At 39.1% G+C, this 16,291-nt stretch overlaps 1 protein-coding gene across 1 annotated transcript in view; it reads left to right on the forward strand.

The window, feature by feature from the left end:
* Positions 1–6,880, forward strand: part of BCHE (butyrylcholinesterase) — a 43,674-nt gene extending 36,794 nt beyond the window's left edge. Inside the window, exon 4 of the mRNA XM_032774687.2 lies at positions 6,472–6,880. Coding sequence (XP_032630578.1) covers positions 6,472–6,596 — 125 coding nt within the window. The 3' untranslated portion in view covers positions 6,597–6,880. The remainder of the gene's footprint in view (positions 1–6,471) is intronic.
* The last annotated feature ends 9,411 nt before the right edge of the window (positions 6,881–16,291 follow it).

A 16,291-nucleotide genomic window follows, 5' to 3' on the forward strand; every position in this document is an offset into this window, starting at 1 on the left:
GGATATTTATGTTTCCTACACAACCTCTTCCAGCTGTGAGAAAAAAAATCATTTTAGTTTCCACAGATAAACTTCCTAAGATGCACTTTCATTGCAAAGGTTCCTTTCAATGAAACACTAAGTTCAAAAATATTATTTTGTATCTCTTTAGTTCCCAAAGGACTTTACATACCATAGACAGAGATACATCCGCAGATCACCTTACCCAACATTGAAACACAGTCACCTCTTAGGTGGAAAGTCACAACTGCTTTAATGTACAGCAACACTGCACAACATTTAGGACAGAAGTGAAGAAAAATACGATATCCAGTTGAAAATGCAGCTGGAATTTAGGTAGATAGGAGTGTAATGATTCCAATTGGAATTTGAAGAGGACACCCAAGCTGACATGTCTACTCTTGCTAAAAAGGCAGTTGAATATTTTAATTACCTCAAGTGGTCAGAGCCTCAGTTTTATGCCTTATCTGAAAAATGCCACCTCCAGCCATACGGTGTCTTCTGTCACCATGCTAGGGAATCAGCTTGGTACTGAGCCACTTACTAACTCATCTTCCTCTGCTATCCTGTTTATTACTTTGAGATCTCCTATCTACATAATGACCAGCACCAATGCTGCTCAACAACAAAGCTGGCTCTACCACACACTAAGCAAGACAGACAGTTGGCTAAAGTAGTAAAATATAAGAGACAGCAAAATGTTTAGTGACTCCAGTTTCTACTCCATTACTTTCTCTGGTCTTTTTAAAAATATAATTTATTTTTTTAATTTATAGCAAGATTGTGTCATTCTGTATTTCCTATGAAGAAACAAAACAAAGATAAAATGTCAGAATAGTCCTATCAGTGGATTTTGTGAATGTGCTAAGAAAAATATCCTAAGAAAACTAAGAATTAAGCTTGAACATTTTACATGTAGAAAATAGTATTCAAAAGCATTATACATTAGACAAATAATCAGCTGTATGTAGATCATTAAAATGCCTTTTCATAATACAAGAACAAGGGGTCACAAAATGAAATTAATAGGCAACAAGTTTAAAACAAACAAAAGGAAGTATCACAATGCACAGTCAGTCTGTAGAACTCTTTGCCAGAGGATGTTGTGAAGACCAAGACTATATCAGGGTTCAACAAAGAACTAGATAAATTCATGGAGTATAGGTCCATCAGTGACTATTAGCCACAAATGGCCGGGATGGTATCCCTAGCCTCTGTTTCCCAGAAGCTGGGAATGAGCGACGGGATGGATCACTTGACGATTACCTGTTCTGTTCATTCCCTTTGGGGCACCTGGCATTGGTCGCTGTCGGAAGACTGGATACTAGGCTAGATGGACCTTTGGTCTGACCCAGTATGGCCATTCTTATGTTCTTATGCCACAAGTTGGAAAGTTCAATATCAGAACCAGTTTCCATATTACTTTGGGTTAGATTCAGCAAACATTACATATGGGACTAGTGGGGCTAGTCTCAGACTAAGGCAATACTTAATATAAGGGTGGAAGGATATGGCCCCTAAAATCCTCTGTCCATTCATTTAATTTGTCTAGTCCCACCCTCCTGCAACCTAGTTAGTAAGGGAGGTAAAACTTATTACAATATTGTACCATCTGAACATTTCTACTGACTGTTAGAAGAAGAAGAAGAAGAAGAAAATAAAAATCTTGTTTCTTTAAAAACAAACAAGCAAACAAAAAAACCTTTGTGTGTTAAAGCTGCACAGCTCATCTGAAATTGTATGTATGACTGAAGAACATCCAGGAGAGATTTCAAAATACACCTAATGCTGTAGACCCCTGTACTTGGACAGTTCCTAATATTTATCAGAGCTAAGAGTCAGGAATATATTTGCAGGTACTAATAGCAGCTGGGTAGGAAGGAAACATTACTCCTGACTTATGTTTCCTACTAAATTATACTATATCATAACTGTTATGTGACCTCTGTCCAGCTCCTAGTGTCTATAACACAAAAATACATTCACTGGTGCCCTTTTGGCAGATTTAACAGAGGGGCAAATAAGGGCATGGAGCCAAATTTATCTCTGATGTAACTCCACTGAAATTAGGGTACTGTGACATCACCAAAGCAATATGGGAAGGGATGTGCTGTCAACTGTTTGATCTGTGGGTATATGGAACACTTTGTTTTCTTGCTATATCAAACTGAGCATTAGAGGCCTGATCCAAAAAAGACTCCCTATCATGTTAATTATTATGTATCTATTGTTCATTATTATTATTTATTGTTATTGCTTACAATTTATTATTTTTATTTTTAATCAGGGCCTGCAAATCTTTTGGGATAATCAACTACAAAACCTTTTGAGATTTGAAAATATAAGGAGATTTGACCATATAAAACTGCATTTAAGCTGTTGAATCTGTTAAAATGTATTAATTATTTCATTGGTTGGCTTTTGTTATATGGTAGTGAATTTGAGTAACCTCATGCTCTGAATTGTAATCATTGGTCAAGATGAATTCTCTAATCTCTTTTTGCCTCGTTTCTGTCAGCTCATCTAAGTCACAGGTGGTTGCTTCAAAGAGATTGATGATGTTGATGATAATGGGATGCATTGACTTGTGACTTCAGTTTTGATCTTATCGCTGAAAAAGTGCAAACAAATGGGAACCCAAGTTCTTATTTCAGGGCTTTTAGTGTCTCTCTTTCTTTTTTAGATTCATAATAGTGGCTAGTCTGAATTTCTCATAGTCCATTTTCTATAGCTCACTCACTTCTTTTAATGTCCGTTAGGTAGCACTGAAATGTCTCATAATTTATGATCCAGATCAATTATTTCTGATTAGAGATGTATGGACAGGAGATGTATTCAAGTTTATAAAATATTTGGGCATGATTACTTTCCAGTCATTAAGACTTCAGAAATATCTGAGCCTCTGTACCTGAAATATTCAGGAAGAAATGTAACAGTTGCCTGAATCGATAATTGGGCAACACTGCATGGATAAATTAGACTGGATAATCATAATCAAGCCTAAGAAAAGCAATAAGATCCAGGTGTTTTTCTTAAAATAGTACTAGTAATGGTCCAAATGCCAAATTACCCATCCATTTGACATAGTTGCAAATAATCTGGCTTCATCTAAGAGTCTGATTTCTTATTTAAGGTAAAAAAAAAAAGATGCAGACAGCAGCACTGATGGTCAGAAAAGTGACTGTAAAAGTAGAACATTTAGTATTGTGCATATCTGCTCCTTACAGGTCTTATGAGTCATATTTACATAGTTTATTGACCAAAAAAAGTTTTTAATATTATCAACATTTGGAAATGCACAAGCTTTAGGTTTTTTTGTTAATGAGAAAACTAGCCAGGAGAAAATAAGAAATTATCTGAATTTTTCCCATAACTCAAATCTAGTGAAACTCTAACTATTTTAGAGCTTTGGAAATAAAAAGTTTGGTTCATCTATTTTTTTATTTTTTGTACATCTTCATTCTTTTTTGCTTTCACTTTGTTCCAGAAGCAAAGGTATTGAATTACTCTCGATATAACTGAAACTAGGAAAGCATTAAAATCTATTGAAAAGTCTCTTATCAGTAAATTACCAACCTGATTTCCAGACCAAACAAGTTTGCAAATATTCAGCTGATCTGCAAATAAACTTTATCCTTTTTGACACAAAAATGGCCATACTGGGCTAGACCATTGGTCCATCTGGTCCAGTAACCCATCTTCTGACAATAACCATTGCCAGATGCTTCAAAGAGAATGAACACAGCAGAGCAATTATCAAATGATCCCTCCACTGTCATCCAGTCCCAACTGCTAGCAGTCAGAAGTTTAGGGACACATGAAGCATGAGGTGGTATTCCTGACCATCTTGGCTAATAGCCGTTCATGGACCTATCCTCGATGAACTTATCTAATTCTTTTTTCAACCCAGTTATACTTTTGGCCTTGATAACATCCCTTTTCAAAGTGTTCCATGGGTTGACTGTGAAGTACTTCCCTATGTTTGTTTTAAACCTGCTAATTATTAATTTCATTGAGTAACTTCTGCTTCTTGTGTTAAGGAGTAAATAACTCTTCCCTATTCACTTTCTCCACACCATTCATAATTATATAGACCTCTATCATATCCCCAGTCAGTCATCTCATTTCTAAGATGAACTGTCCCAGCCTTTTTAATCTGCCTCTTATGGAAGCTGTTCCATGCCCTTAATCATTTTTTGTTGCCCTTCTTTGTACCTCTCACATTATAATATATCTTTCTTTTTTTGATGGAGAAGCCAGAACTGAACTCACTATTCAAGCTATGGGCATACCATGTAGTAGCATTATGATATTTTCAGTCTTATTATGTATCCCTGTCTTAATAGTTACTAATATTCTGTACATTAATGAAAACATTAAGCAGATGTTTTCAGAGAACTATCCACAATGACTCTAAGATCTTTCTTGAGTGATAGCAGCTAATTTAGACCCTATCATTTAGTATGTATAGTTGGGATTATGTTTTCCAATGTAGATCACTTTGCACTTCTCAACATTAAATTTCATCTGCCATTTTGCCCAGTAACCCAGTTTTGTGAGATCCCGCAGAAACTCTTTGCAGCCAGCTTTGGATTTGCCTTAAGTAATTTATTACTGTATGAAAACTTTACTACCTCACCATTTAACCCTTTTCCAGATAATTTATGAATATGTTGAACAGCACCGATCCCAGGACAGGTCTTTGGGGGACCCCACTGTTTACTCCTCTCCACTGTGAAAACTGACCAATTATTCCTATCCTTTGTTTCCTATGTTTTAACTAGTTACAGATCACTGAGAGGACCTTTCCTCATATCCCAGGACTGGTTACTTTTATTAAGAGCCTTCAGTACAGGACCATGTAAAAGGCTTTCTGAAAGTTCAAATACGCCATATCAACTTGCAAGGATCATTCTTGTCCAGTTGCTTGTTGACTCCTTCAAATAATTCTAATAGATTGGTGAGGCATGATTTCCCTTTACAAAAGCTGTGTTGACTCTTACCTATCATGATCATGTATGGGTCTCGTAATTTTGTTCTCTACTATAGCTTCAACCAATTTGCCTGGTACTGAAGTTAGGCTTACCAACCTGTAATTGCTAACATCACCTTTGGAGCTTTTTTAAAAAATTGGCATTACATTAATTATCTTCCAGTCATCTGGTACAGAGTCTGATTTAAGTGATAGGTAAAATACCACAATTAGTAGTTCTTCAATTTAATATTTGAGTTCATTCAGAATCTTTGGATGAATATCATCCAGTCATGGAGAATTGATGCTGTTTAATTTATCAATTTGTTCCAAAACTTCTTCTACTGACACCTCAATCTGGGATAATTCCTTTGATATATTACCTAAAAAGAATGGCTCAGGTGCAAAGATTTCATTTAGCTTCTCTGCAACAGCCTTAACTTGAATGGAGCGGTGATTCCACCATGTATCTATGTTTTTGTACAGCACTGTCATAAATCTGTCACAGGTAGCATGCCCCATGTAGGAGCTATGTGAGGAGTGCAGATGTGAGTTCAATTGCTCCCACCTCAACAGGTGCTGCAAAGATGTATCTTTTTAGCAGGCCAGAACTCATCTCTTCGGCCAAGGCCTCTTGGTTGTTTCATCTCCTCTCCGGGTCTCAGGTGATTCAACAAAACAGCCTGCAAGCAGCAAATGAGCTTAAACAAAAGAAAGGAAAAGAAAAATCTGTCAGCAGTTCCCTCCAGAACATGGGCTGTTGTTACTTCAGAGGGCCCTAGGAGAATTACTGCCCACTTCAGAGTTCACTGGGCTCCAGTGCAAGTCTCAGTCCCCACCTATCCCTTTTAGCTCAGGTGATCTTCACCCTCTTTCTGCAGACTGTCACCTCTCCTGGGGCTGGAGAAGTTCAACAGTCTGTTTCCTTTCCAGGGTTACCCCACCTGAGTGGAGTTCCCTCCCTTTAACAACTCCTCCAGTCCTGGAATGATTTGCAAGTGAGGGGGGCAGTGCCACTCCAGCTCAAAGAGGCTACTTAACCCCTTCCATACCACTGTAGGGATTGTATACTCTATCACAAGCACCTGACACAGTGGAGATATGATCCTTAATGGGGTTTTCTGGGCTGTACTAAAAACTGTGTATGAAATCAGTCAATTTTGATTAAAATAAACAGAGGTTGCTTTTGAAAGCTGAGATAAATAATACGTATTTATTTGATAAACATATATACAGTGTAAAGAGAGCAAATTCATCTTCATAAATATATAATACCTAAGATTGTGCCAGAATGATAGTTCTTCATTTTAACTCACTACTTTCTGATGCAGTGCTAAAATGTTAGCCACTGAATTTCCAATAGTTGGGGATGAAAGAGAGGGAGGAGAAACTGTTGTGCCATCTAGAGAAAAATGGCACTGGTAATCAACATTATTTTTCAATTAATGTAAAAAAAAGATTCAAATTTAGATTAATACAACCCATTATGTATTTTACAGGAAATATTGATGAAGCAGAACGAGAATGGAAAGCTGGATTCCATCGCTGGAACAATTACATGATGGACTGGAAAAATCAATTTAATGATTACACTAGCAAGAAGGAAAGCTGTGCAGGTCTCTAATTAATAGATTTACCCTTTTGAGAATGTCCATATTACCATTGATCAAGGTAAACATACCAGTAACTATCTAACGTGTTTAGCAATAAAGCATATTATGTAAATTAAACAAAATGTCATGAATATAATATTGATTCCCCAGATCTTTTAGTTTATAGTCTATCTTGTATCTCAATAAACAATATAAGGCACTCATACCCTTTTAAAGCTTCAGAGTATGTCAAATAGGACTATAGAGATTAAAGTATGAAGATTAATGATGTACATGTTATCATAAACACTAGCAGCTTAAAAGTGTAATTTTTAAAATAGAAATATCAGTATTTTATAATATTATCTGGAAAGCACAATTGATGTTGATCTTTAGCGGCAATGTCACAGCATTATGAACCTTGCTTCAGTTGTAATTTAGTTGACGCAAACAGATGATAACTTTTCTGAACACAACAAATGCTAACCACTTGTTAAATCAAAAGGGTTTTTAAGAGAGTTACTAAACCTTGAATAATTGCTTCTTTAAGGCCCAGTTCCTGGGAATCACAACACAGCCCATGTATTCACACATTAATATGCCCTACTAGGAGTCAGGGATAAAAAAAAATCCTTCTCTTATGTTATAGAACCACTGTGGAGCCAGTCTGTGTAGCACCTCTGCTGTCCGTGATCGCACTTATCAGGGAGCAAAGACTCAAAGTAATGGATCCACAGCCAGGGCCAGCCTTTCCCTGATCATCTCTCTCTCTCTATTTGCCCTGTGTAAGACTTCCCTGTGGAGCTGGGCTCTGGATAGGGGATACAAATGCCCACTGAGCACCCCCACCCTTGAATAATTCTGTCCCTCTTCACCCAGTGAAACTAGCCCAGATTCATTGTAGTGAGTAGCTCCCTGCACATTGAAGGATGGATTCAGATTTACTCCTAAGTGACTAGATTCAACATAGTGTCAGTCGCATCAGTTTACCAAAGACCAGAAATATAACCTCAGTTGTCCTGATTAGGTAGAAAAATTACAATCTGTAGAACATGGGCCCTATCCTATAATGTGTAGTCATTATTCTGGCAAGTCTCTCAGTGAAGTCACTGGGAGCTGAAGGATATCAATATTTTGCAGAAGTGAGCCCTTAGGTTTGTAGGACTGAGCCCCAGATGTGGTTCCTATAAAATCCCCCCTAATGTTTTCCACAAACTCTAACTGAATCTTTTTTGTGGATTCAAAACAAAAATGTGTATGACCATTTCCCCATTAATCTGTACTTCTTGGTTCTGGCTTGAATGGGAAGCAAAATGCCACAAAATACAGTAAGATGCTATCCTTGGTCCTTCTGGAAGGAGTATTATCAGAATTCTCCTGAGACAGCAGGCTTTGGTGAAATTCATAATCCATTTTGGCAGACTAAAGAGATCTGGATAACACTAAAATGATGGAGAAGCAGATGAAAATAAAGATGTAAACTCCGAGAAAAAAGACTGACAGCTTCTTTTGCAACAAGCACTTTAGCTGATAAAATATGTTCACCCTTTTGATTAGAACAGTGTTCCCAAAGTTGGGACACCGCTTGTTTAGGGAAAGCCCCCGGCTGGCTGGGCCAGTTTGTTTACCTGCCGCATCCTCAGGTCCAGTCGATCATGGCTCCCACCGGCTGCGGTTCGCCGCCCCAGGCCAATGGGGGCTGCTGGAAGTGGCAGCCAGTATGTCCCTCAACCTGCGCCACTTCCAACAGCCCCCATTGGCCTGGAGTGCCGAACTGCGACCAGTGGGAGCCGCGATCGCCTGGACCTGTGGACGCAGCAGGTAAACAAACTGGCCCGGCCAGCCAGGGGCTTCCCTAAACAAGCGGCTTCCCAAGTTTGGGAAACACTATATTAGGGGATATACATTTCTTATACAAATTCTTGGAAGTCAGTACTAGAAATTTTATCACAATTTATTGGAAGACCAGTTTCCTGGATTACAACCTGCACAATCAAAAGGCCATCAGTTTTTTGGACAGGCAATTACCATACATAAAGTAAGGAAAGCAAACCGTTAACTACAACGTGTCTACACTAAAAAGTTAGGTCAACCCAGCTAATGAGTTCAAGGTTTTAAAATATCCACTCGAGCGGTGTAATTAACCCGACCTAATCAGTGATGTAGACAGTGCTAGGTTTACTGAAGAATTCTTCTGTCAACCTAACTATCACATCTTAGGAAGGTGGATTACCTACACCGGTGGATGAACTCTTCACATTAGCATAAAACAAGAATGGTCAGACCAATGGTCCATCTAGACCAGTATCCTGTCTTCCAACAGTGGCTGGTTCCAGGCCAGGTCTACACTGCGACTTTAAATCGGTTTAATGGCCGATATACCGATTTAACGCTGTACCCGTTCACACGACGTCGTCATTAATATCGAGTTAAACGGCTCCTTAAATCTAGGCGTTGTTTGCGCCACATGGATCAAAATCGATGGTTCGTCCAGTTCCAAAGCTACCATCGATTTCATGAGCGGCACTGTGGTACGTTCTCAAGCTATCCATACAGTCCCACTTCCGGTTGAGAGCACAGTTGCCTAGGGCGCAGAAACATTGCCGGGTGGCTTCTCGGGTACACCACCCCCTTGTGAAGGCAGCAGACAACCTTGCGCCTTCTTCCGAGTGCTTGACAACACGCCATAAAGCAAGTAATCATGGCCTGAATCACAAACAGTATCCTACCGTTGTCAACACCTCGCGTACTCTCTGCCAGCAGCATTCAGTACACAGGGACATTTACAGACTCAAGGAATAATTATACTTCTCTCACGTGCCTGGGGGGTGGAAGAGACCGGAGACTGTTCCGTAACCAACGCCAGACACCGGGTATTAAGACTACAGACATTGGGCTCAGCCAACAATCAAATTCAGAGACGCGTGGAGATGGTAGCTGTTCTCATTCCCCCCTCATGACACCGTTAGCTCTCGCTTCTCGTTATGTTTTCATGCAGCCCTGTTATCCTGAGATTATTTTCAAACGCTTTGGATCCTGTTCTTTATACGAGCTTCAAAAGATTTGTCTACCATCACCGCATATGATCTAATATCTCCGTAGTTCAATAGGACCACTTTTGTTGAACTGCCATCGCCACCTGCGATCAGAGCATGGACACGTAAAGCAGGAACAGGTCATCTAAATGTCTCGGAGCTTTTCTGGTTACGCATTCCCGTCCCCTAACACACACGAGAGACAATCTCCAGTGCAGTAAAGAGTCAGTGTGGACGAGATGAGTTGCTACGACATGTCGAGGATTAGCCCCTAAGGAGTAGCAACAACGGCGATTCGCATCACACTGACGAACCAAGCAGTCCAGATCTCATACTTTGAACTTGCGCTACCCTCTCCGCTGGGAGAAGTTCCGAGAGATACTATCTGAGAAAACGTCAACAATCGATTAGTGTCACATGACACGAGATCGCGATGGAAAGGAGTACAAGCCGTTCAAAACTTCTATAAGATCGAGCCATTAACCCAGTTATAAGCTGACTGATACTAGCCTGGAACCATCCACACGTCTGACACGAGCCATGAGATCAGGTCAAGATCGATCGCGCATTTGCTTCCAACCATGCCTATGAATTAGCTTATCGTAGAAAGTACAACACTCCACACATCGGAGTATTGATAAATCTGATCCAGCCTTTCTAAGATGGTGAGAGTACAAAGTTACAAATAATCTATCTCAGCAAACCGAGCACGATCATACAATCCGATGGACAGAGTATGCATTAACACGGCGTCGAGAAATAAATATAACAGACAACGATACTAGACAGCGAAGTACTTGGCGTGAACCTAACTTTTTAGGTAACCGTTTGTAGTTAACGGTTGCTTTCTCTACTTTAGTTAGTAGGATTGCCTGTCCAAAACAACTGATGGCCGTTTGATTGTGCAGGTGAATCCAGGAACATGGCTTTCCAATAAATTGTGATAAAATTTTCTATTTATCGCTTCCAAGAATTGATAAGAAATTATAATCCCTAATATATGTTTCCCAAACTTGGGAAGCCGCTTGTTTAGGAAAGCCCCGGCCTGGCCGTGGGCCAGTTTGTTACCTGCTGCGGCCAACAGGTCCAGGGATCGCGGCCTCCCACTGGTGCAGTTCGGCACTCCAGGCAATGGGGGCTGTGGGAAGTGGCGGAGGTTGAGGCCATACTGGCTGCCACCTCACAGCAGCCCCAATTGGCCTGGGCGGCGAACCGCAGCCGGTGGAGCCATGATTCGACTGGACCTGAGGATGCGCAGAGGAAACAAACGCCCAGCCAGCCGGGGCTTTCCCTAAACAAGCGTTGTCCAACTTTGGAACACTGTGTCTAATCAAAAGGGGTGAACATATTTTATCAGCTAAAGTGCTTGTTGCAAAAGAAGCTGTCAGTCTTTTTTCTCGGAGTTTACATCTTTTATTTTCATCTGCTTCTCCATCATTTTAGTGTTACCGATCTCTTTAGTCTGCCAAAATGGATTATGAATTGCACCAAAGCGCCTGTCTCAGGAGAATTCTGATAATACTCCCCAGAAGGACCAAGATAGCATCTTACTGTATTTTGTGGCATTTTGCTTCCCATTCAGCCAGAACCAAGAAGTACAGATAAAATGGGAAATGCTCAACACTTTTTTTTTGAATCCACAAAAAGATTCAGTTAGAGTTTGTGAAAACATTATGGGGGATTTTAGAGAACCACATCTGGAGTCTACAACTAAGGGCTCACTTCTGCAAAATATTGATATCCTTCAGCTCCCAGTGACTTCACGAGAGACTTGCCAGATAATGACTACACATTATAGGATAGGGCCCATGTCACAGATTGTAATTTTTCTACCTAATCAGGACAACTGAGGTTATATTTCTGGTCTTTGGTAAACTGATGCGACTGACACTATGTTGAATCTAGTCACTTAGGATAAATCTGAATCCATCCTTCAATGTGCAGGGAGCTACTCACTACAATGAATCTGGGCTAGTTCAACTGGGCGAAGAGGGACAGAATTATTCAAGGGTGCGGGGTGCTCAGTGGGCATTTGTACCCATCCAGAGCCCAGCTCCACAGGGAAATCTTACACAGGGCAAATAGAGAGAGAGAGATGATCAGGGAAAGGCTGGCCCTGGCTTGGATCATTACTTTGAGTCTTTGCTCCCTGATGTGCGATCACGAACAGCAAGTGCTACACACCTGGCTCCACAGTGGTTCTATAACATAAGAGAAGGATTTTTATCCTGACTCTAGTAGGCAGAATGTGTGAATACATGGCTGTGTTGTGATTCCCAGAACTGCCCTTAAAGAAGCAATTATTCAAGGTTTAGTAATTCTCTTAAAAACCCTTTGATTTAACAAGTGGTAGCATTGTTGTGTTCAAAAAGTTATCATCTGTTTGCGTCAACTAATACAACTGAAGCAAGGTTCATAATGCGTGACATTGCCGCTAAAGATCAACATCAATTGTGCTTTCCAGATAATATATAAAAATACGATATCTATTTTAAAATTACACTTTTAAGCTGCTATGTTATATATAACATGTACATCATTAATCTTCATACTTTATCTCTAAGACCTATTTGACATACTCTGAAGCTTTAAAGGGTATGAGTGCTATATTTTTTATTGAGATACAAGATAGACTATAAACTAAAAGATCTGGGAACAATATATTCATCATGACATTTGTTAATTTACATAATATGCTTTATTGCTAAACAGTTAGATAGTTACTGGTATGTTTACCTTGATCAATGTAATCGACATTCTCAAAAGGGTAAATCCTATTATTAGAGACCTGCACAGCTTTCCTTCTTTGCTAGTGAATTAAATTGATTTTTTCCAGTTCCATCTGTAATTTTCCAGCATGGATCCAGCTTTTCCATTCTCGTTCTGCTCATCAATATTTCCTGTAAAATACATAATGGGTTATAATCTAAATTTGAATCTTTTTTTTACATTAATTGAAAAATAATGTTGATTACAGTGCATTTTTCTCTAGATGCAAACAGTTTCTCCTCTCCTCTCTACCCCAACCTATGGAAATGCAGTGCTACATTTTAGCACTGGCATTCAAAAGTATGATTAAAATGAAAACTTACATATCTTGCACAATCTTCGGTATTATATATATGAAGAGATATTGCTCTCTTTACACTGCTATATATTTTTTATCAAATAAATACGTAATTTATCTCAGCTTTCAAAGCAACCTCTGTTTATGTTTAATCAAAATGAACTGATTCAATACACAGTTTTAGTACAGCCGAAGATAAACCCATTAAGGATCATATCTCCACTTGTCAGGTGCTTGGATAGGAGTAACATCCCAACATGTATGGAAGGGTTAAGTGCCTCTTTGAGCTGGCGTCGCACTGCCCCCTACTTGCAAATCATTTCCAGGACTGAGGATTGTTTAAAGGGAGGGAACTCCACTCAGGTGGGTAACCCTGGAAAGGAAACAGGACTGTGACACTTCTCCAGCCCCAGGAAGGACAGTCTGCAGAAAGAGAGTTGAATGATCCCTGAGCTAAAGGCGATAGGTGGCACGCAAGACTTGCACTGAGCCCAGTGAACTCTGGAGTGGCACGATTCTCCGTAGGCCTCTGACAGTAACAACAGCCCAGTTCTGAGGAACGCTGAACAATTTTTCTTTTCCTTTTTCTTTTTAAGCTCATTTGCTGCTTGCAGGCTTGTTGTTGAATCCACTGAGACCCGGAGGGGATAAACAACCCAAGAGGCTTGCCGAAGAGATTGAGTTCTGCTGCGAAAAAGATACATCTGCAGCACCCTGTGAGGTTGGAAGCAATTGAACTCACATCTGCACTCCTCACTAGCTCCTACATGGGGATGCTACCGACAATTTATGACCAGTGCTGTACAAAAACTTAATACATGGTGGACACCGCTCCATTCAAGTTAAGGCTGTTGCAGAGAGCTAAATACTTTGCACCTGAGCCATTCTTTTTAGGTACATATCAAAGGAGTATCCCAGATTGATGTTCAGTAAAGAAGTTTGGAAACAAATTGATAACCATAACAGCATTCAATTCTACCGATGACGATGACATTCATCAGAAGATTCTGAATAACTCAAATTAGAATTGAACGAACTTACGAATTGTGGTATTTTACTACACTTAAATCAGACTCTGTACCAGATGACTGAAATTAATTAATGTAAGCAATTTTTTAAAAGCTCCAAAAGTGGATGTTAGCAATTACAGGTGTGTAGCTAACTTCAGTACCGGCAAATTGGTTGAAGCTATAGTACGAGAACCAAATACGAGACCCATACATTGATCATGATTAGGTAAGATTCACACGCTTTTGTAAAGGGAAATCATGGCCTCACCAATCTATTAGAATTATTTGAAAGGCAGTCACCAAGCAACGGACAAGAAGATCCTGTGCAATTGATAGGCTATTTGACTTTCAAGAAAGCTTTGTACATCTGGCCGTACTTGAAGGCCTTAATAAAAGTAACCAGTCCTGGGATAAGTGAGGAAGAGTCCCTCAGTGATCTGTAAACTAGTAAACAATAAACAAAGGATAGAAAATGGTCAGTTTTCACAGGAGAGTGGTAACAGTGGGGGTCCCCACAGACCTGTCCTGATCGGTGCTGTCAACATATTCATAAATTACTGGAAAAGGGTTAAATGTGACGGTAGTAAAGTTTCATACAGAATAAAAATTACCTTAAAGGGGCGGAAAAAATCCCAAAAAAGCTTCTGGTCTGCAAAGAGTTTGGGTATTCACAAAACTGGGATACTGGCAAAACTGGCAGATGAAATTTAATGTTGAGAATTCAAAGGATCTACATTGAAAACATAATCCCAACATATCATACTAAATGATAGGTCTTAAATCAGCTTGCTTACGTCAAGAAAGATTCTAGCGTCATTGTGGATTATGTCTCGAAAACATCTGCTTAATGTTCATTATGTACAGAATATTAGTAACTTTAAGACAGGGATACATATAAGACTGAAATATCAAATGCTACTACGATGGTATCCCATAGCTGAATAGTTGAGTCAGTTCTGGCTTCTCCATCAAACAAAAAGATATATTATAATGTAAGCTACAAAGAAGCGCAACAAAAAATGTAAGGCTGGACACTTCATAAGAGCAGATTAAAAGGCTGGACATTCACTAGAAATGGATGACTGACTTGGGATATGATAAAGGTCTATATATTATGATGGTTGGAGAAGAGAATAGGGAAGAATTATTACTCCTTACCACAAAAGCAGAAGTTACTACATGAAATTAATAATAGAGCAGGTTTAAAAACAAACATACGGAAGTACTTCACAGGTCAACCCAGGAACACTTTGAAAAGGATTTATCAACGGCCAAAAGTTAATACTGGGTTGAAAAAGATTAGATAAGTTTCATCGAGGATAGGTCCATGAACGGCTAAGCCAAATGAGTCAGGGAATACACTCATGCTTCATGTGTCCTAAACTTCTGCTGCTAGCATTGGGACTGGATGACAGTGGAGATCATTGATAATTGCTCTGCTGTGTTCATTCTCTCTTGAAGCATCTGGCAATGGGTATGTCAGAAGATGGGTTACGGACCAATGGACCATTCGGTCTAGCCAGTATGGCCATTTGTGTCAAAAAGGATAAGTTTTTTTGCAATCAGCTGAACTCATTTGCAAACTTGTTTGGTCTGGAATCAGGTCTGTCAATTTACTGATAAGAACTTTTCAATAGATTTTTAATGCTTTCTAGTTTCAGTTATATCTAGAGTAATTTTAATACCTTTGCTCTGAACAAAGTGAAAGCAAAAAAGAATGAGATGGACATAAAAATAAAAAAATGATGAACCAAACTTTTATTCCGAGAAGCTCTAACAATAGTGTAGAGTACTAGATTTGGTTATGGGAAAAATTTCCAGATAATTCTCGTCAATTTTTTCTCCTGGCTATTTCTCATTAACAAAAAAAACCTAAGCTGGCATCGTTCAAATGGTTGATAATATTTAAAACTTTTTTTGGGTCACATAAACTATGTAATATGACTCAATAAGACCTGTAAGGGCAGATATCACAATACTAAATGTTCTACTTTACAGTCACTTTCTGACATCGTTCTGCGCTGTCATCTTTTTGTTTTTACCTTAAATAAGAACCAGACTCCTTAAGATGAAGCCAATTATTGCAACTACTGTCAATGGATGGGTAATTTGGATTTGGACCATTACTAGTACTATTGTAATGAAAAAACACTGGATCTTATTGCTTTTCTTTAGCTGATTATGATTATCCAGTTCTAATTTATCCATGCAGTGTTGCCCAATTAGGATTCAGGCAACTGGTACATTTCTTCTGAATATCTTAGGGTACAGAGGCCGTCAGATATTTCTGAAGTCTAAGACTGGTAAAGTATCACTGCCCAAAATTTTATAAACTTGAATCATCTCCTGTCCATACATTTCTCTTTATCGTAGTAAATTGATCTGGATCATAATATATAGACATTTCAGTGCTACCTAACGACATTAAAAAGAAGTGATGACTTGAAAATGGACTATGAGAATCAGACAGCCACTATTATGAATCTAAAAGAAAAAGAGACACTAAAAGCCCTGAAATAAGAACTTGGGTTCCCATTGTTTGCACTTTTTCAGCGATAAGATCAAAACGAAGTCCAAGTCAATGCATCCCATGATCATCAATCATCAATCCGAAA

The sequence above is a fragment of the Chelonoidis abingdonii genome, chromosome 8 (assembly GCF_003597395.2).
Source record: "Chelonoidis abingdonii isolate Lonesome George chromosome 8, CheloAbing_2.0, whole genome shotgun sequence".
NCBI classification, from domain to species: domain Eukaryota; kingdom Metazoa; phylum Chordata; order Testudines; family Testudinidae; genus Chelonoidis; species Chelonoidis abingdonii.